Source organism: Poecilia formosa, unplaced genomic scaffold (genome assembly GCF_000485575.1).
Source record: "Poecilia formosa unplaced genomic scaffold, Poecilia_formosa-5.1.2 Scaffold73, whole genome shotgun sequence".
NCBI lineage: Eukaryota > Metazoa > Chordata > Actinopteri > Cyprinodontiformes > Poeciliidae > Poecilia > Poecilia formosa.
In genome coordinates this window covers 947,503-969,158 of record NW_006800012.1, presented here as the reverse complement: position 1 = coordinate 969,158, position 21,656 = coordinate 947,503, and the positions used below count along the sequence as shown (strand labels likewise).

At 37.8% G+C, this 21,656-nt stretch overlaps 1 protein-coding gene across 7 annotated transcripts in view; it reads right to left on the bottom strand.

Moving 5' to 3' along the window:
- The window catches only part of nrxn2b (neurexin 2b), a 703,630-nt gene that overhangs the window by 558,765 nt on the left and 123,209 nt on the right, over nt 1-21,656 (bottom strand). For 6 of the 7 annotated variants that reach the window (XM_016673326.1, XM_016673332.1, XM_016673331.1 and 3 more), the window contains one exon: nt 4,198-4,215. The exons of the other annotated variant lie outside the window; for it this stretch is intronic. In XM_016673326.1, the coding sequence (XP_016528812.1) occupies nt 4,198-4,215 (18 nt within the window). The remainder of the gene's footprint in view (nt 1-4,197; nt 4,216-21,656) is intronic. 7 annotated transcript variants of the gene reach the window in all.

Below are 21,656 nucleotides of genomic sequence, written 5' to 3'. Positions count from 1 at the left end.
ATGTATGTTTGCTTGATGCATTTGACAAAATGTAATGTTAACTGCCGTTTTATAATTGGTCGCTGTGTGAAAGGGTTGGGTTAGGGTTTGAACTGTCTTGTTGCTGAAATGTGAGATACAAATAAACATGATTTCAAGAAACAAAAAAAGTGAGGGATCGCCACTGGACAAGGCTCGAGACATGAGCAAGATCTGTGTGTGCAATGAGCGCCACCTCGACAGCGGTCGTCACATCAAAAAAGTTTGAATCTCTGTATGTGACGGAATTTAGTTTGTGACACAACAATGGGCAACATGGAGCTACTGCATCCGCTCATCGTTACATCGTTACGGGACCAGACAGCCGGAGCAGATTCAGTGGAATCCACTGAAGAATTAGACAGAAAATACAATAAAAACATGACTCTCTTAGTAAAAACCAGCAACAGACTGTGAATTAGCAGTCACTGTGGCGACAATGAGCCAATTAATGGCTGACTTCACATATGGAACTGGGTCACAAAGGGTAATGCAAAGACGCAGAAAGGTCCAAATATCTCCAGCCTAAAATTTAGCAAAGTAGTTTTTTTTTCTTCTTCTTTGCAGACAGTTGGTGTCTAACATAAATGGATATGAAAAGAAAATCTTGACTGGGAATTCTTGGACTAATTATACTTGTGTGAGACACGGTGAAATTTATAAAGGTTTTCGCAGTTCAAAGTCTCGTCTGCATCTCGCAAAAATATTCATAGTCCTTGAACCATTTCACACTCTGTCGTGTTTGAACAACAGTCTTCGGTATTTATTCAGCGTTTCATTGAGCTTGAACAGAAAGTAGTTTATACCTGTGAAGTGGATTGATAATGCATCTCATGATAGTTTCTCCTTGACACAATCTTTGCTAAAACAGCTAAATGAAAACACCCAGATTTCTTTCCACTACATTTCGACAAATAACAGCCTAACAATTAAAAAATGCCTCATTTGAAAAGCATTGTTTTAGGGTTTTGCTGTTTATCCAAATGCAATACATTAAATATAAAGATTTAACAATGTCATTATAAGCTAAATGGTCTTTTCAGTCAAATAAATGAGAACGTAGTGGACATAATTAATAAAAAAATAACAATATTTTACCTTTACAAACAAACTTTTTGTGCATGAAAAAATCTTCTGTGTCTATATTTTTTTAAATCCCTTTTATGTTGCTTTTGCAAATCAGTCACAGCAAACAAACCGTCTTTTTAACTCCTGGTTAAACAGCAAAATCGTAAATGTACAATCTGAATAAAAACTATGAAACATAAATAAGGTAAGTACATAAACATTCAGCCCCTTCAAAGTGACTGACCTAATTCAACAGAGGTCCAGCCAGTTGGTGCTAGTAGTCCAACAGTAAGTGCAATGTAACTGCAAGGAGGTGATTATTTTTATGGAGACTGTACATTTACCTCATCTCACGTATACTTGTATCTTTTAAATAGTTGTGTAACCTATATTATATATATTTTTTAAAAACGTGAATAAGTCAAAGGAGTAAAAAGCAGAATGAAGATGAGGCTCATGTCCCACTAACAGTTTACAGAGACTTTCCAAACAGAGTTAATAATGTTCACCATTGTTGCTACAAGTAACTCAGATCCCGCGCTACACAAAGTAAATAATTGAAGCTTTCTAAGGGAAGGCTAATTTTGGTATAAAAAAAATGTAGAAAGAAGGAAAAATGTTTGGGTTGCAAATCCAAGGCAGGAAAAAGGAAGTCTCTACCTAATGTGAAATATTCCCTCTGATAAAGATCAGAACAACACAAACTTTAGATCAGCTTTATGATTTATCTTGTTATAGTTCACAGCAAAAGACAGAAACTCTAACATATACTCTTTGTTGGTCGTCTCCTTTGAAACAAAGAACATGATTCAACTCTTGCATTTAAACTGTGTGATCATAAGGCTGCTAAATAATTACTAAGTACTGATGTACAGAGAACAAACAGGACAAAAAACAAGTTTTAAAAAAAAAAGCACGACTGGTTTATGACTTTGAACCTAAAAGGGACGGCAGATTAAAACAACTTTTATCTGAAAAACTACACCACGTTCTCTTTATTGAACATCCTGCCTGACCAAATTTTAAATTGTCTTTATTCCTTCTCCCATCAGTGTCCCGTAGGTAGGAAGAAACCATTGCGGTATTTAAGCATTTCTGCCCGGACTCCCTTCAAAACCACTGGGATGAAAACGTTCCAGACCCAATCTGTACTCGGCCGCCCGCAGACACACAGCATGGCGCATTAGTATTCAGACAACGTCAGATCTCTGGGCCAAAACACTCAGTGGACAAACCCTGACAAGCAGACACACATTAATAGCTATTCATGAGTGAGAATCGGGAGACATGCTCGAATTGCCACAGCGCAGGGACTCTCGGGGAGAAAATATTCATCACACAATTGGTTAAAAAACATTTTTTTATCATCGGAAAATAACTCAGTGTTTTTCTCATTACAGGCAACACATTCTGCTCAGCAGTAGATTACTGGAGCAAGTATATAATGCACTGTGGGTACTGGAGCAAGACAAAGCTAATTATTAAGAGGCAAGCAATAACACTGACACATCACTAAAGCAATAGTTACAAAGTGCTATCAGCCAGACTTTTAAACTCTTTCCATCTTGTGTGTTTACTGTTTGAGAGAGGTGTTGATACATCCCATTAGTCTGTCCAGTGTTGCGCTTCCCTCGCCCATCGCCTCGGCTAGCACATTGTGACATGTCAGCATGTTGCAGATGAAGCTTCTGTGGCTTTTAGTAATTTCTTATCAGCTGTCTTAAGTCAAGCAACGCAACAAATACAACTTAAGAGCGGGTTGAAATTTCTGCTTTAATTTGAAGGTCCTTTTAGAGAAGCGGAGCGACGACAGCATGACTGCAGACTGAGCCATTAACCGGTGGGAAGATTAGGCTCTGTCCCTACTGCAAAAGGGAAAGCACTCAGATACTCAAGCCAACTGAAAATAAATACATAAATCAATAAAAATAAATCAATTTAACCCTGAAATTAGCATGAAGGAAGCCCAGAAGGTTTTGAGTTTGGACATTAGCCTACAGAGGAAACTTTGCGACAGCCTCCTGAATATGAAGACAAAAGAAGAGCAAACAACTTTATTAAGAGCAACGGCAAAGAAATCAGTACAACTTCAGAGGTACATAGGGAGCTACTGGTAGTTTGTCGGCTTTTGTTTAAAATTAGATGATTTAAATCAGTCGCGCTAACTCTAAATCATTAATTGTAAACATTAGTTCCACTAGCGCTAAAGCACTACACCAACAGGGTATTTAGTGGAAGCTAACATGCTATCTTCAATTCAAATTACATCTGCTCTTGAAAGACTTCAAACCTCAAGCACTTATTTCATTTTGACATTCTAATTTTGTATTTTCTATAATTCCTTTACCCGTTGTATTTATGTTTACATCTTATCAACTGTTTGTTCCTGTATGTTTCTTCTTTAAAATATAGTTAAGGAAAAAAATGGGAGAATGTCAAGGGAGGAACTGCAGTAAAAAAAAGTCTTCACCCACCTTAAAATAACAAATGTAAACATCCAAGTACTTGAAGAATTCAACACAGACGACAACAGAACGTTTACATCACAGCCAAGAACAATTAGCGCTTTAGAATTTAACCCGGAAAAAGAATTCAGGGGAAGCTAAGTGCGCTAAACGTTTTCAAAGTTAGCAAAGGTGCTACACAAAAGAAATTAGAAGAAATTAGCTAATCTGTTAGAACTTTGATGGATTAGCTGAAGTGTGCCCACCTTTGCCTTCAATACTCTCCCGTCTTTTAAGATTCGGTTCTCAATAAAGACAGCCAAGGTGCCAGCAGTGATAATTATACCTCTGTTTCAGAACCTCGTGTGAAAAACATGTTCAGGCTAGTAAAACAGGCTACATCAAACAGCGGCGGTACACACAGACCGATGCTGAAACTGAGAAGAGAGGAAAAGGCAGACGTAGAACAAAAAAAATCTCTCCAACTCTTCATGACATAGACTGAATTCCGTAGGTGGAAATCAAACATAAGCTTTCTTTGTGTGCATGAAATAGTTCATCCTAGCCTACCTTTAATATCCAATAAAGACGAGCTGTAACTACTCAGTGTGACAAGGAGCAGGGAAAGAAAAAGCAGAAGAGAGGCACAGCATAAAGAAGGACTTACCAACTAGAGATGAGTCACCTGCAATGAAAGAAAAACAGAAAAAAAACAGTGGATTAGTCTAAAGGGTATAGCAAAAATATTGTTCACACCTGCTCATCAAAGGGAAAGTCACAACTAAATGAGATATAATAGCAGAGTGAGAAAAAGGAAAGTCAGAATGCAATTAACATTTCATGTCTAGGAGAGCGCCGTTTCACACATAAGCTGCAACACAAAGCTGCTAATTGAGACGGTGGAGGGAAAACAACCGCTCATCATGTCCTGACGGCAGCGTTCATATTTTCCTTGTGAGATAAGACTTAAAGGTCAGAGGAAAACCTTTCAGGCAGCAGCTCTCCTCTCTTTACATTTGACATTCATCCACATAAGAAACTCATTATGAAAGTCATTTTGTTAAAAGAAGCGTCACGGTAAATGGGAGACTCCCATACATGTTGGTTTAGTCGAAACAAAAACATTGAAGCATGGTACACAGCCACAAGATTAAACAAAATCTCACAAAGGGAAGAAAAAGTTGATGATGAATAATATTAATAATACATCATTTGTTAATAAAAACAGTGTGCAAAAATAAATCACTCTACACAGAAAGACATATGTGGTAAATAATTCATCAGCTTGTACCCAGTGACTTCAATTAAGTTAAAAAACAAACACAAAGAAAAAAACTTTCGTGGAAAAAGAAAATTAAAGGTCATAGCTCATCATCCAAGTGTCTTCAAAGAGTCATTGTAGACGGTGATGGTGTGAGCAGAGTGGATCTCCAGTAGCAGTCAGTCTTTCCTCAAGTCTGAAGAGACCTCTGACTGAAGAATGTAGTTACACAACAGTCTTGTTGTCACGAAATGTTACCGGCTCAGTTTTTGAACAGCAGAGATGATAATCAGTAGATGAAAATCAGTTGTTGGAAAGCACAGCTAATCCATCTCATTTGCTTTTGCTGCACCTCTGTTTATGATGCATTCACACTAGCCCTGTTTGGGTCACTTAGGTCAAACTTTGATTAATTGACCTAGAATGTCCGGTTGGTTTGGGGAAGTATGAATGCAAACTCTGGTCTGCCTAAAAATGCACATCGGAAAGCCAAATGGATGTTCAAAAGCAGAAAGTGGTCTAAAGCACACGGCATTCTGGGTATATGCAACCTAAACAAATGCGCGTGTCTAGCACCAGCTTAAGAAATGACTTGTGGACTTTTTTTTACAATTATTTTATTATTATTATTATTATTTACAAAGATTTTACCAGTAGAATCTGATACCACTTTATTTTGGTTTGCATCTTGTAGAGAAGGAAGTTGCATTTAGTGTCTTGTTTGGAGGATTTGGTGTCATTTTTTTCAGTGGTTCTTGATGCAGCACCCCCACAGGCGAGGAGGGGAACAGGTTTATCAAATAGTTTAGATCCTTTGATAAACAGGGTAGTGTGAAAGTGAACCACACCAGCTGAAAATGTAACATATGTTGCAGTTTTGGTCTCCAATGGAACCGAGTCTACCAGACTATCAGGTGTGAAAAGAAATTGAATCCTGGCAGAGAGATATTGGAGTCACAGATATGAGCTTTCCCCTTTACGGTTGATCAAAGAGATGAACTGAACTTCTTTCTTCTCTCTTTGCCTTTTGGTCCCACTCTGCATTCATAAAGCCTCCTTTTCAACTCCCCAGTGATTGAAGGTCGTAGTTCATGTATTATTTTAGAATCAGCTGCTCCTAATATTAAAAACAATACCAGCTTTTAAAAAAGTAACAATTTTCTTGTATTCTTATGTTTGTTTTGGATTTCTTTTTGTTTTTTAAATTCCTCCATGGCTCCAAATGTCTCGAATGTTACCGCATTGGAAGAAAATCCCAACCCTTTAAACTACAGACTCAGAGTTCCTTTATTTATTATTTAGTGACAACATTAGACCCAGCGGACCCCAGTAGGCTGCCATGCATATTGGCACGATTGATGCCATTCAAAGCCCCTTGGCGAAAAGAAGCTGTTGGGGTCCCAATGCATGAAACAGAGGAGCCGAGCAGGGATCCCAGCCAGAGTAGAAGCACCAAGGGTTCGTCTTTATGTTGCAGTGCCAACCGTATTCTTGATCTAAGGTCCAGACTGAGGAGCAGAGACAGAGCTTAAATGTCTGAAAGAGCAGAAAAAAGGCCACTGCAGAAATAGTAGAGGACACCTGAAGTCTCCCAGGCCTAGTTTGTTAATATCCTGGACTGTGACAGGGGTATCTCCACATCCTGCATGATATCCGGGCACGCTGCTCCTTTTGACACAGAAAAACATTCCCCAACACACGGCGTACTGCCAATGTCAGGAGAAGGCAGGGGGAAGCAAGTCCGCACGCATGAGACGAGGAGGCAGAGAAACTGGAACGGACACGAAGAAGAGATAGCTGCTCAAATATATCTCATCCATCATGTCTCCTCAACTTTCCCAGGCCACCGTCAGCCACCGTGGGAGAAATAAAGTTGTTGCAAGGCAAGATACCAGTCTCTAAGTAATATAATGTCATGGCAGCCGGGTACAGACACAAGGCTGTGGCAGCCGCCGTCACGGCGCAGGTCACAGAGCTGGGGTAATCATGTTTTACTGAGGACGTATTCTAGAGAGCTGACAGGACCCCGAGGAAAACCTATAAAATCTCTAGTGGGCCCTTCAGGATAGTAAATAACGGCAGCTGGATCCCAGAAGAACCGTAATACTCACGAAGACGTTCCTTGAAGGAAATATACCTGAGCCGAGGCCGCTGAGCTCCGGGGACGTCGAGGACTTTAGTGTGCTGAGCCAGAACCTCCTTGTAGAGCGTGGAATCCATCATTAGATCAAACGATGCAGCATTACCGTCTCTCTTTTGTCTACAGCAGGCAGTGATCCCCGTCTGCCACTTTGCGTTCCTCCTCCTACTAAACTCAGCAGACATTTCCCTTTTCCTATTCTCTTATCTGGAGGTATTTGAAAAAGAACATATGGAAAAAGCTTGACTCACAAGCCTAAAAACATTTTTTCTGAGTTTCCATCTTTTCAGACACGTAACCAGGTGCCAAACACAGACAACAGTCTGCAAAAGAAAAAAAAACAGTAACCTCTCCATCGAAAGTACCGTAATTTAGAAGATTTTGTAAATGCTCTTTATTGCTTTTGATAATGTAATAAAAAATGGAAGCTGTGCTGACACCATTTGATCTCAGCTTTTGTCTCTGTCATTTCTAAGTAATTTGACATAATTGAACCAGTTGGTCTTGTGACGTACACTTCCTTTGGTGCAAAAAGAATTGAGGCGAATCAGGTGGTTATTCAACTCAACTGCTATTAAACACATTGTAAAGCGCACTACTGAGTTTTTTTAAAAATTCATGTATAACCTGTGTGTGTACGGGTCTTTAAGTGTGTGAGAAAGAAAGCGTCAAAAGAATAAAAACTGACAGCTAAAGAATTAGAAAATATTATTGAAATTCCCAACGCTAGTAGGAGAGGGAATATATGTACAACATACATTCATTAATGAGAACGGATTTAGTTCTATATGTATTAAAAAAACGATAGCAGCTGACATCATTTCTTGGGATTACTTTTTTTACTATATAATTTCTTTAGAGTTGCGCTGGCAAAGGATTTCTGCTTCTTTTTTATGGAAAGTAAAGGCGAGGAAACAACGCATCTGAATTCAGTGAAAAACCTCAGAATGAATCACACTCAAACCGTTTCACAGGAAATATTCCATATTCCCAACAAACCTGTCAGTTAACATGAAACGGCAGAAGAAAAAAAAATAATGAGGTGGCATGTGTGTGAAAAATAAAATTCCTTCAGGGATCAGAAAAGTTTTAACAGAACTGTATGAAGTCTAAAATAACCTATTTAAAAAAAATATTTCTTTTCAAAATAAATCAGAAAATATATAGCTTTAAAATAGCTGCTTTGCTGTGTTAATAGTAATATTTAATATTTTGATCAATACATAAATACATATCTAAAATAATTACACATCGACAATGGGGGAAAAAATCCACTAAATATTTCCTTTTCACCTCTTTTTGATACATTACTGAAAATAATCAAAGATTCATTTAATAGTAAAACAATGTGTAAAACACATTCATCCTAATAGTAGCTGGTTGTACAGATTTGCTGGGTTGCTCTGGATCCCTCTGGAAAAGCTTTTAGCTCTTTCTTTTGGACTGCTGTTATGATGCATAAGCATAACCATAGCAACAAGGTACTATTTTTACAACTTGAAGCAGCTGATTAGCAGCTGAAATAAAACCTGAACTACAACCTGATGGATGCAGAGCAGGACCAAAGAGCAGAGAGAGAAGGAAGTTAAAATCATCAAAGATCATATAGTCGACTCCAGTCTGTGACTTTGTAACCCTATGACTTAAAAGAGATATAAATTAGAGCGGCAAAGCAAATGTGGTTGATTAGCAGTGCTTCAGTCAGAGGCATTTTAAGATTTGTTGCAAGACTGACTGCTACTGGAATCCATTCCTGCCCACTGCGACACTTGGAAGACATGAGTTATGACTCTTAATTTTCCTTTGGAATAAAAATGTATTTTGAATTTAAATTAAATCTGAAAGATCTCCAGAAAGTGAGCTGTTGCTCAACATGTTTTAGTAAGAAGCAAGGAATAATGGGATGAAGTGTACATGAAATGGATGTCATAGTGAATCTGTGTATTAAATCATGAAGAATTTGGGCCAAAATCTAAACCCACAGTCTCACACTGACAGAACAACATTAATTACTGAGTTCTAATTTTCTCCATCACTGAGCAGACAAGGAAAAGCTGCTGGGATTCTCCCTTGATCAAAGTACTATAACTAGTGGCGTTTTGCTCCACATTTGAGTAAAAATAAAGAGGAACTTTTGGCTTGTGTAATTTCTGTAGTTTTTCTGAGAAAGACAAAAAAGTCACAGACATTCACTACAATACAATCATGACTGACAACCTTGGTTTTGTGAGATTTTCAAGTATCAAAGAATGACAAACCCAAACAAATGGATCAAATTGATGGCGTAGGTTCAATCAAGATAGTGAAGTCGGAGCAATAAAAATAACAGAAGATACTAAGCATCAAAGACTGGAACATTTATTATGACTTGAGGTTTATGTGGGAAAGCATTGATGTCTGACAAAGACTTAGACTTAGACTGACTGTATTGTCATTTTGCATGCACAAGGTGTATACAGAACGAAATTTCGTTGCATACGGCTCAGGACAGTGTTTTGAGCTTTCAATGTTGTGAGTTTACTCCAGAATAAAATAAAATACAGTATAAAATATGAATATAAATATAAAATATAAAGTGCAGGAATGACAGTAAAATTAACTAAGTCAGATACGCCTGGTGCCTCAACCAGGTGCTGAGGTTCTTGCCGACTTTACTGGTGAGTAATAGGGTAACTACCAACGCTATGCCCCTGGAAGCCGAGACTGGCTTTCTGTCATCAACAGCATTCCTCTGGGAGGGGGAGTAGCTGCTGGCGAAACATGCATTTCCGAATTTATGTCTGCTGATTACCTAGGACTGGGTAATGCAGTTGGACTTAAGTCAACATCAACCAACCTGGGGCTAGACCTGTTCATTTGGTCCAAATTTACAAGACGTCATCGTCATTGTGGAGTTGTCCGTCCCATTGAGGAAGCTATTGATTAAGCATTTTAAAGGAAAAAGCTGTGATATGCAACTCTGGCAAATGAAGTACAGAACCTGACAATTGAAAATGTTTGTGCGAGGGATTTTAAGGGATTTTAACATCTAGTCCAAGCAACCTGAACTCCAGTTTTTGAGTGCCTGTGTCCTGCAACTTTTACATGTGTCCCTGGTCCAACACACCTGAATCAAATGACTGAATTGCCTCCTCAGTATGGAGACAGGTTCTCCAGGTCATCAGGTCATCGAATAATCAGGCCATCAGCCTGATTATTCGACTCAAGTGTGTTGAAGAAGAGACACATCTAAAAGTTGCAGAAAACCGGCCGTCAAGGACGCCTGATTGAGTCCAAGGAGGCTTACTTTAGTAAAACGGCTGTATTTCAATTTTATAATGAACTTAAATGTGGATTCACATATCAGAGAACTCATTTTACAGTTCTGCCAACACAAAATAAAATGATAAAACATGTTCATGTTAAGCTCACACAAATATGTGATGGAGTGACCAGAGTTTTCAACAGTAGGGAAGAGGAGCACTTCTCTTTCTCACCCCTTGATATGAGGTTTCATTCAGTGAACTGAACAATTGTGCTTCCTATTGGACCAAGTAGACAGGGAGATTCCCCCATCCAGAGCATGGACAGTAGGGAGAAGTCACATGTGCATTTTAAAAAGTTGTTAGTTTGATGCAGTAATAGAGAGATTTTTTGCTCAAGATAAACACACTACTAGAATTTCCTCCCAGCCAATGTGGAGACTTTGGGTGTGTCAGTACCACACCCATCTGAAGAGAGATGACGTTATGAAGCATGTTCTTCGCAAATGAGGTGGAAAAGGTTTTGAAAATGATGCTGAAAGGTCTAAAAGGCAGGTTTTCTGTTTTAATCATGACACAACTGGAAAGCATTTCAAGATCAATTGGTATTTAAAAAACCCTCTTCAATCACAGACAAGGACTCTTGACTGATAATATATCAGTGCTGATGCTGAAATAAATTAGATTCTTTATTTTTTAGCAAAACGAACATATAAATGGTTCGCCAGACACTCCGTGTCTTTCAGTCCCCAAATCCCATGAAAAAAATCTGACCTGAAATTAAGACTGCATAGGACAGACTTAAGGACTCGAGATGATGAGGGGTGTTTGTGCAGGAAGGAATAGTCAAAGATGCTTTTCTCTAGGACCGACATTGTCACATCTCATAGGAGAAGACAAAGTGTTGTTCTTTTAACAAAACGGATATGTGCAAAGTAATACAGTATGGTACCAGTAATCATATTATAGGGTCGTGATTTAATGATTCAAGGACCTGGACTTTGAAAAGTCCTCAAGGTCTTGAGGTTTGGTTAATTTATGTTTGACTGTTTAGCTTGCTGCTTTCCCGTTAGGTTATTGTTTTCTTTGGGTTGCGCAACAATCTCACTTCCCCCAAAGAGCTGTTGACGAATGCTAAGTGCTTTTAGCAGCTATGGAGGGAGACAGAGAGGGACGGAAAGAAGAAAAACAAGCCAAGAAAGATGGCTCAGTGCGTGTACTGCAACACAGAATTGGCATTTTGTCTGCTATGCTGCAACAGCTCAGCTGGAAACTTTAGAGTTTTAGATCAGGCCTAAAAAATGACAACCTGACCAATCATGTAAATGTTGTGTCTGAGCCCAATCTAAATAACTCTAGAAATCGAAGCCATAAGTAAATTATGTTATGTTATGTTATATTATGTTATGTTAAACTGCTCTGTGAGCTTAGTAGTGGAACTTTCCCTGTTAAGTTTTTGCTTCCAGCTCAATTTTCTCACTTGTGATGCTTATCAGGGCGAGTAATGATCTGGAAAAAACAACAAAACAAAACAAAACAAAAAACATTAGAACTCTATTTTATGAAAAAGCTTTTTTATACTTCAAACTTGTGTCTGAAAGTGGAGTGGAATATAAAATGCAGCGTTTACTAAAACCTCATTTTAAGTTTGCTTTTTAACTTTTAAAAGTGAATGTGAAATGTTTTATATGTTGTCCATTTTGGCAGGTAAAAAAAAAAAATCCTACTTCAACCTTGAGACTAAAATCGATGTATTTTACATTTATTTTACAAATAAAATATTTGATCAAAGAAAAGAAGGAACTGAATTGTTTATTACTAGCATTTTCTCTTTCATATATTTTACTAGCTTACATAGCTGCTAGCTAAAGGAGCTGCTAGCTAAAGTAGCTAAAATAGCAGCTACTTTTATTTGTTTGCTTTAGTAACCATCAGAATAATCGACAGATTACCTGGTTACTAAAATAATCGGTTACAATTTATTTGAATCGGTGTGCATCAGACTGACATAATACTCTCATAAACATGACATAACTTTTATGAACATGAAGAAGTCTTTATGAATGTTTATGACTGTTGTCATGGAGTTTCATTCAGTAAATAAGGACACTTTTAATGTGAAGTCAATTTAATGGACTTTTTATGCAGGTTTTAGTATAACGTTCCATTAAAAGTGTCATTACTTACCAAATGACACTTTGACAGACATTCATGAAGACTCCCTCATGTTCATAACACGTGTTGTGTTTATGACGGTATCATGTCTGTCTTATGAACACCTCGTCAAATAAAGTGTTACCAAATAATCACAACAGCCCTACTACGCTGTGGATCCTTTTATTTAAAAAAAAAAAGTTATTGATGTGATTAGTTTTTTCCATGAATGACTACTCTTATTTATTTGTGTTTTTGTTGTCCCACGCTGTGAAACTCAGATTAAGGATTTAATGCATGTAAAGTCCTTTCCAATAACAACTATAGAGGGCGCTACATCTTTCTTTTCTAAAGTTCTTGCTTGCGTTTTGCCTTGGAGGCATTAATAAATAAAATAAAATCACATGTAACACATACTGTGTGCCTTCCAGTGACCTTCAGGATGTTCCCCTGTGATTTCACAACATACATCTTCAATGTTAGGTGGTGCTTGAAGCCGTGCTTAACCAATGATTCTTTCTCTCTCTCTCACAGACACAGACACACACACACGCGCACACACACACACACATATACACAGACACACACACACACACACACACACACACACACACCCTGATCCCCTTCTTCTTGTGCGTTTGCACATCTCCTTCCTGGACCCCGGTCCTTGCTCTAATCCTCTGGACTCAATGCTTAGGCTGCAGCCTGGTAATTCACCAAATCCCCTTCTGCTCCCCTCAACCCACACCTCTCCTCCAATGTCAAGTGCTCCTTGACAGAAAACACACACTTTTCCAAACCTACACCCCCTCAAACATAAACGTAGTGAATAGATAGAAAGGCTGAACATTACAATTTAACTTCTTCAAAACCCTTTTTTTCTTAAATAAATTTTGTCTAAAGTTGGTCGATTAGGTAAAGCACATGCGGCACCAAATTAATTTGTTTTCAAGTCTTAGGTTCTCCAAGCGTGGCTTAAGTCTGACATCTTGGTCGACTGTCACTACAAAGCTTTCACCTTTGACTATTTCATGAGACGCTTTGTTATTTTCGCCAAACACTGAAGTCACGGCTGAATTGCCGTCAGAGTTCCCAGAAGAACCGACAAGTTTATCCTGCCGCCGAGGCAGCAAGAGGCATCGGTCAGCATGCCAAAGAACTGAGGCTGAGATTACAAACTGGATAAAAAGATAAACTGGACACACTAATGGAGGATCCTGCTTCATAATGAATTGAAGAAAGAACTCTGTGTGTGCAGCCGTTCAAAAGTTTGACAGCCACGGCGGGTGTTGCAAGAATTAGCAATTGAAAATTTGTCAAAGTTCATGACTTTATCTGGAAATATAATTGTTTTGAACAGTGGGTCAGTTGGAAAGGAGGCCTTCTGTTTTAAAGACACATGACTAAAGAAAAAAGAAATATCGGAGACCTGTCAGGATCATATAAACTAAACATTATGGTTAGAAAGGAAAAAAAAAATAGGTGTGCTGCCTTGAAAGTCTGCAAAATGGAAAACAAATGAAAAGAGGGATGAAGTAAAATAAAATAAATAAAAGAAAGACAGCACAGTCCGACTATTAGGTTAGAGGAAAATTTTCAAAACACCTTAAAAAGTGTGTTTTGTTTCTTTTGCAGCATTTCAGGACACTTTGCTGCTCTGTTAGGAAAGAAAAAAAAACTACTTTGAATTACTGGAGTGGCCTTCTACTGAGACCTGCTCTCACAGCACCGTCTTTGTTCCTCCATGATGAGTGTGCCTGCTCTGCTAGATGTTATTAGACTAATGCTGTCATGCTCTAGCCAAGTTAATGGTCTGTGGTTACTGTTGCAAAGCCTTGCTACTTGATTAAATAATTAACTCAGTATTAGTAGATTAATCTACCAGCTAATTGGCTAGGTCAAAGTGATTGTAACGGAGACTCCGTGCAACAGCTGACTAACCAACAGTGCCATTATTTGATATTCGCTCAGTGTTTACTTTATTTTGTGCTGTTAACATAGTGGCTGGTGCCAGCCAATCAGATGCCAGCTTTGGAAGGGCTTTTATGTCAGAACTTAATTATTCACATCACAAATTGGTATAAAATGGAATTAGGAATCAACTTTCATTGGTGGAGCGTTTGTTGCCAATACTTAGAGTGATTTATACTGTTGAAAAATTGATAATTAACCCCTTCATCTCTGTCTCTCTGATTTAAATCAGATGATACATTTTCAGACATGTAACAGTATAGAGTATAGTGGGCCCTAAATAAAGATCTGTATTCAAACTGAGTAAGTTTACAATCTTCAGCTATAAATGTGGACAAATTACAGGGTAATCCATCTTAGTTTTACCTTCACAAGAATGCATCACAAGATATTTTCTGGTGACCATGGAACAGTGTGAATCATGGGAAGAGTTTGTTCATACACCACTTTGTATTTCTTTTTTTTTCCCATTTTAAAAGGTGAGGAAGGAGGATTTCTTGGACTTGTTCTTTGGCAGATGAAGCATATATTGTAAAGTTTGGAACTGGTTTTTACAACATTCAGTAAGGAAAAAAAGATAAATAAATAACACGGATGGAGAACACTTTCCAGGTAGCAAATCTTTGATAAAAGAACACGGCTAAACGTCATGCCTCGCCTGCCTTCTTTATCCATACGGTTTAAAATGATGTTGCAGCTAAAGAACCTTCAGCTGTTCTCAGAAGGTTTTCCACAATGTTGAGGATTGTACTTATGGAGATTTTTGACTTTCAGAAGTGCATTTGCTAGACCAGACACTGATTCATTCTAAAGGTATTCTGTCAGGCTAAGGTGAGGGCTGTATCAAGGACAGTAAACTCTTCTACTCCAAACTCACTAATCCAGGTCTTTATGGGCGTTGTAATAGAGATGCAATAATGTGAAATCTTGTTAAAACAGGAAATGTCCATCCCCAAAGGGGTCCATTAAAGTTGGGAGCATGAAATTATCCATAAAGTTTTGCTATGCTAATTCATTCGGTGTTCCTAAGCCCCTTTTCTGAAGCACACTCCCACATCATCATCCCTTCAGCACCAAACTTTACACTTAGCAGAACATAAACACAAACTTGCTGTTCTCGTGGAAATTGCCAAACTTGGGTTGCCAGACAGACATGCGTGATTGTCACTCTGGAGAATTCAGTCCAGAGTCCAGTAGCAACATTTTCTACACCGCTGCACCCGATGCTTAGTGAGGCAAGCGGAGTTGCAGTACGTGGATGCAGCCGCTCCACGCAGAAGGAAAATCTGAAGGTCTGCAACTATCGACTCTGCTGAAAGTTGGCGACCTCGGCGTACAGCGTGCTTCAGTATCTGGATGTTGTATTAACACTAAGTGAATAGTTTGGCAGTACAATGGCACATCATTATTAACAATGTAGAAGTTTTTACCAACTGTGACAAAACAAGAGAGTAAGCGTGTTTGAAGAAGTAAGATGGATTTGAATGGTAACTAAAATTGTTCATTTGAGCAAAATATTGTCACCATAACTACTGAATGAGGTTGTTCTATAATTACCTTCAGAACAGAAATAATTAAACCTCAGCACCAGATCAACTCAGGTGCTATGGAGGTTTTCTTTTTTTCTTTTAAAAAAAAACAAAAAAAAACAGTGTCAACCTGAGTAAAGAAAATACATAACTACAATTTAAGAACAAATACAATTCCATTTTACAATGTTAGAGTGATTTATAGAAGGCTGACCTTTCAATTTCTCAGCTTTTGAGAATTTATATCAATTAGCTATAAAGTTATTGAGTTGAAAAGTTTATTTACTTGCATGTCTATCACTTCAGGATTGTTCTGGCTAATTGTCTTTGGTGAAAGTTCGGAAGTCAACTTAGTAGCTCTGCATTGTCAATATGAATTAAAAATATCCTATAACAACATTTAACCGGTGTAAAGTCCTAGTCAGTAAATGGTAAAGACAAACTTGAGCCATATTTTAAAAAGTACTGCATTTAAAGGAGAGACAATGTTTTAAAAATTGTAAATAAAATACACATAAATACCTGTAAAAAGTATTCAGATATTCACACACGTTTTCCTTTTTTCTTTGCTTTTTCAAATCAATCCAGCTGTTTTATTTTAAACACAAAAAAAACCCAAAACTTTGTCATATTGAACACTGATTTCTACAAAACAATGGCAAACAAAAATCTTTAACAAATAAATACATGACTGCATAAATAATCATCCCCTCTGTTGAATTGCATCACTAGCTGGGCCATATTTATGCAATCTTATTCTATGTGAAATATTTAATTGTCATTATTTTGTAGAAATTTGTTTTTACTTCAATATCAAATGAGTTTCTTGTAATTTTTTTTTTTTTTAAAGCAACATTTTGCTGATCATGATTTATTTGTAAAAGCAAGAAGGTGGAGAATGTTTAAGGCTCTGTACGCTTTGAGCAGAGCAGCAGAACCAAGCAAGTGTAAATACAGGCAGCTTGCCTGAGTTGATGTGAACTACAAATATAAATCTCATAGTTTTATTAAATTAGATTAATCAAAGTCTGCGTTGGTTTCGACAACCGTCGCAGTGGAAACTACCGCTGCTCATCGAATATTCTGATTTAATAATCTCTCAGATAGACAAATAATACAAACCGGATTCCTTTAAGTTGTTTTTCTTTGCTGAGCAAATGAACGTGATGGAGTGTTCTGGCATCATTAGGTTAGAGTCACTCCCTTTGATTAGAACCGCAAATTCACCTTTATGTTAACATCCTCCGTAATTGGACCTTTATTTTGAGTTCTGGTCTAAATATTTCTTAAAGGTCTGGATCTTTGCTGACATTTTGTGAAGTGATTAGTTTTTGTCTGGATTCAAGGTCCTAACATCCACTCCCCTCCGCCTGCCCACTCTGTACCTGCTCCCAAAAAAAAAAAAAAAAAAAACCCGGGCTGTAATGTTGTTCTCCTCGCCTCATTGCCGGTGCTCGTATGCTCCGGCGAGCACAAAACTACACGCTGCCCTGTGAATGTTCAAAAATACCAAGGGGCGATATTAAGGTGGAGATGCCCAGAGTACGCAGTTTGATTTAGAGAGGCTCTGCTTGCCTCATCTAGTTTTTTTTTCTTTCTTTTTTTTAAAGGGACTCCGCAAACCACCCATATCCTGCTGCCTAAGCACTTCACCTTGATGGAAGCAGCATAGCAAATGCACTGAAAGCACTCCAGACGGTTGACACCACCTTCTAATCTGAGCTGGAGTATTATTTTGGTTCGCTGAGTCTTATGTGAAAAACCCTCTCACTACACTAATCATCTGCCCAATTAGAGCCATTTGGAGATAAGATAGGTAGCTTTGATCAGTGCTGCGTACCGAGATATTTGGAGAACAAGGTCATGTCTCTCCTATTTGGAGTCGAGCTCAGACTGCAGCTTCCACTGAAACATGCCAGGCTAACTGCTATTATACTCACAGAGATGTTTCATTAAAGCTATGGATTCCAGGTAAAGATTTTTTACATTTCTTCCTTAAATGTTTTGTTTTTATGCCAAAACAGTGACATTACTGGTCTTATTAAATTGATAAAACACATTAAAAGAGGCCTTGTGTCATAGGCTAATTTAGTAGATAATTTTGACATGTCATTTCTATATGAAAAGGTCAAATCCAAATTTAATTTTAAAGCTTTCATATGCGCAGTAAGGAGATGCGTTTCCCTGTCCTATAAAATTCTTAACCTAAATTCAGATTTTATCTGCCCTTGAAAGACTACAACCCTGGAGAACCAACTACATTTGGACATTATTTACATGCCTTTAGGTATTGTTTTCATGTTTATTTCATTCCTGTATGTTTCTTGTTTGAAATTAAGCTACTAGGGGAGGGGCTAGGTGGGTGAAGCTACTAGGGGAGGGGCTAGGTGGGTGAAGCGAGAATGTACCGGAAGTGTTTCATAAACAGTCAGATTTATAATAAGCATTAGTTCTGCTAACGCTAAAGCACTACACCAACAAGGGGTCCAGCAAAGCTAATGCTAATCCTAACAGCTAACTTTAAAGCACATTTTATCTGCCTTTTTAAAAATACAACCCTAAATCACCAATTCAATTCTGACATTACAATTGACATGTTCTATAGACACCCTTAGATATAATATTTATGTTTATGTATCGTTTTCTTATGTTCCTTGTTTGAAATAAAGTTGTTGGAAAAGAGAACGTGAGGAGAAGAAACAGTCTTCATTAGGGTTGCCACCGTCCTGTAAAATACAGAATCGTCCCGTATAAATGTTGCGTCCTGTATTGAGCCAATACGGGACATGATTTGTTCCGTATTTCTATAAATGTCTGATAGACACGACTATCACACACATATCAACACTAAGTGGACCAATAATGACCAAAATAAAACACAGGAAATATTAAGGTCAGTTAAATTGTTGTGGGGGGAGATAAAGGACCCCCCCCCACCTCTTGGAACGCTACGGCCTGACGCTGTTGTCACGGTTGCCTAGAGACGGACACTACACAGCCGCGGTGAGTTGCTATCAACCCGCGTCTTTTAAAATGTCCTCGACTGGATACTCCACCGTCCTTAGCAGTAAGAACTCTGGCAGAAATACAGACATGAGTGGAGAGACGCACATTCCAGGCTGAAAAATATCCGATTCCAGGCTAAACGGGCAATTACTTAAAAAATGTGTCCATTGTGGTGGTGTGTGCTGCTGTATGATGTGATTGATAGACAATATCAATCACATCATACAGCAGCGTGTTGAGTTTGGATGATAATTTATTTAATATATAATAGTATCAGCCAAAGTACTATGAATGACAATTTAACCCTTGAGTGTGCGAGGACTGAGGCAAACGTAGAGGACCGTGGCAAATGATATACATTTTACGTGTGTGGGATCGGTTGGACTCCATTTCTAAAATTAAAAAAAAAGTGAATTCTGCACTTTTAGCTGCTGTATGGAGATACGATCACATTCTCCATTTGCATTGGCAAGATCAGGATCTGCAACCTGAATCTGGAGACACAAGTGGCTCTTTGGCTCAGAATATTAAATTATGAAATATATAGCTCCATTTTTTTGTGTGTGTGTCATTCTTTTTTAAGTGTTCCGCACAAAACAAAACAAAAACACACAAAAAAAACACTGACTACACTGGAACCTCATGGTACATTTGGTCTAGAACCAGCCTCCAAACCTTTCTCTTTATTTGTATAAATATTTTGGTAATACTATTTCTAATACCAGAATGTTCACTTAACTTTTATATTTTGGGCTGTCTGAGGACACATTTTTAACATTAAATCGGGAGTTATGATCAATTACTCAGTACTTGAGTAGATTTTTACCAAATGCATTTTACACCTACTTCACTAAGTAAATCTACTCAAGTATAAACGTGTTGAAGGTTTGCTACTCTGACTGGAGTACAATTTTGGAGGGAGTCCCTTATCTTGATTTCTGAAAGGTGGAAACCCTAGTCTTCACACACAGTCTTCGCTCACTTCAAAATAAGAGCATAAATATAAACACTTAGCTACTTGAAGAATTCCTAACAGTCGTTAACCAAAACTTCCAGACTGATGTGAAATTTTATTCCACTGAAAGTCTACAAAACAGCGAAGTAAATTAGCGCTCTAGAATTTATCTGGAAAAATTAATTGAGGGAAAGCTAAGTGCACTATATGTTTTCAAAGTTAGCAAAAGTGCTAAGCAAGCTCCGCTACTAGCGGATTAGCTAAAGTGTGCCATTTAGGTTTAAGATAGCCTTGATAAACAGACAGCAGTTATGAAAAATAAATAAAATATAAACTGGGCAGTATAGGTTTTCTGTATAATGTGTTAGATTAGCTGGAATGTGCAACAGTGATTATGCAGATACAGTAAACCATCACTATTTTACATAAAGATGAATTATCACACTTTGCAAGAATGTGTTGTTAAAATTATAGCAATCTGGTGGTAAAAGTGAGAATTCATTGACTAATGATGTGACCTAAACACTCCAAAAGGAATGTAGTGAGTGAAGGCAACAAAGTGTGAGGATGGTACATGATAAATTCATACTAAATATTTCCATTTGTAGTTTAATATTTCGACCTGTGTCGGGACAGCAGAAACATCCCCGGGGACAGGAAGCGGAGAGACTTAGCATCCTGTTTAACAATGACTTTAATGATTTACCCATGAAGACCTGGAGGAACATACCGTGGTGTGTTCAGAGGGAAGCGACCCTGCCTCCGGCAGAACAAATCGATACACACTGAGTTATTACAGAAGCACAAGTGTTGCTAATTAGGATTGGTAAATGAAAACTTTTTTCTTGCTGTTTCAGCGTTTATTATTACTTAAGAGGACGCACTAAAGATTTTATAAAACTTTAATTGCTTTTGTGCATCACAGTCTCTCCAGTAAAGGAAAAATACAGATTCCCACCACTAGCCCTAGATTTGCTATTTTAGTCCATAAGGAAGAACGTCCACCATGTTTCAGAGGAGCAGGGAGAGGGCGAAGGTGGACGCTGTTAGAAACAGAGGAGGGAAATTGACAAAGCTATGCAATTAGCTCTTAGCTAACTTTTTTCCCACCTGAATGCAAGCACAAAAAAAGAACATGATGTAAAAAAAAACTGACCGTTTGTGCTTTTCTATCAAGTCTTTTTGACTATAAAAAATATTTGGAAAAGGAAAAAAAAAGGTTCAGTAGGTTGAGAAAAATCCAATGGAAACACACACTTGATCAAATGTTGTACATCACAAAATTTTGTGCTCCCTTTCAAGGAAGAAAAAAATCCACGAGGGGAAAAAAAAACAACTTTAAAATATTTTAATCTACTGTTTGCTTTGTTTGTTTTACCAGAAGATAACCTCAAGTTGTGAGAAACAGAATTAGTTTAGACTTGAACATGAATCAGTGGAGCGAAAGACGTTTTTCCCTCTGCGTCTTTCAGGGTTTCCATAAAAAAGCGACCAAAGAGCCAGAGAGAGAGAGAGAGAGAGAGAGAGAGAGAGAGAAGGTGTCAGGTTGTTTTCTGAAGAGGTGATGAATGTTTTAATGGAAGCTGCAGATTGTGAGAGACAGTGGAATAACTTATCATTTCAACGTTTTGAAAGTACAAAAGGTTTCAGTGATTACAACATGGTTATGTGAAAACATACTTTTACTAATTTGTAGTTAATTTACATTTCTAATTAAAAAGAAACCGATTTCACTTTTTACACAAATAAATTGTGTTCTTGCTTGCCACCTCCTCATCTGACCTTTGTTATGCTGTCGGAATGTTCAACAATGATAGGTAACTCAGTGTGTTATAAAATGCTTTAAAAAAAAAAAGTATATATATATA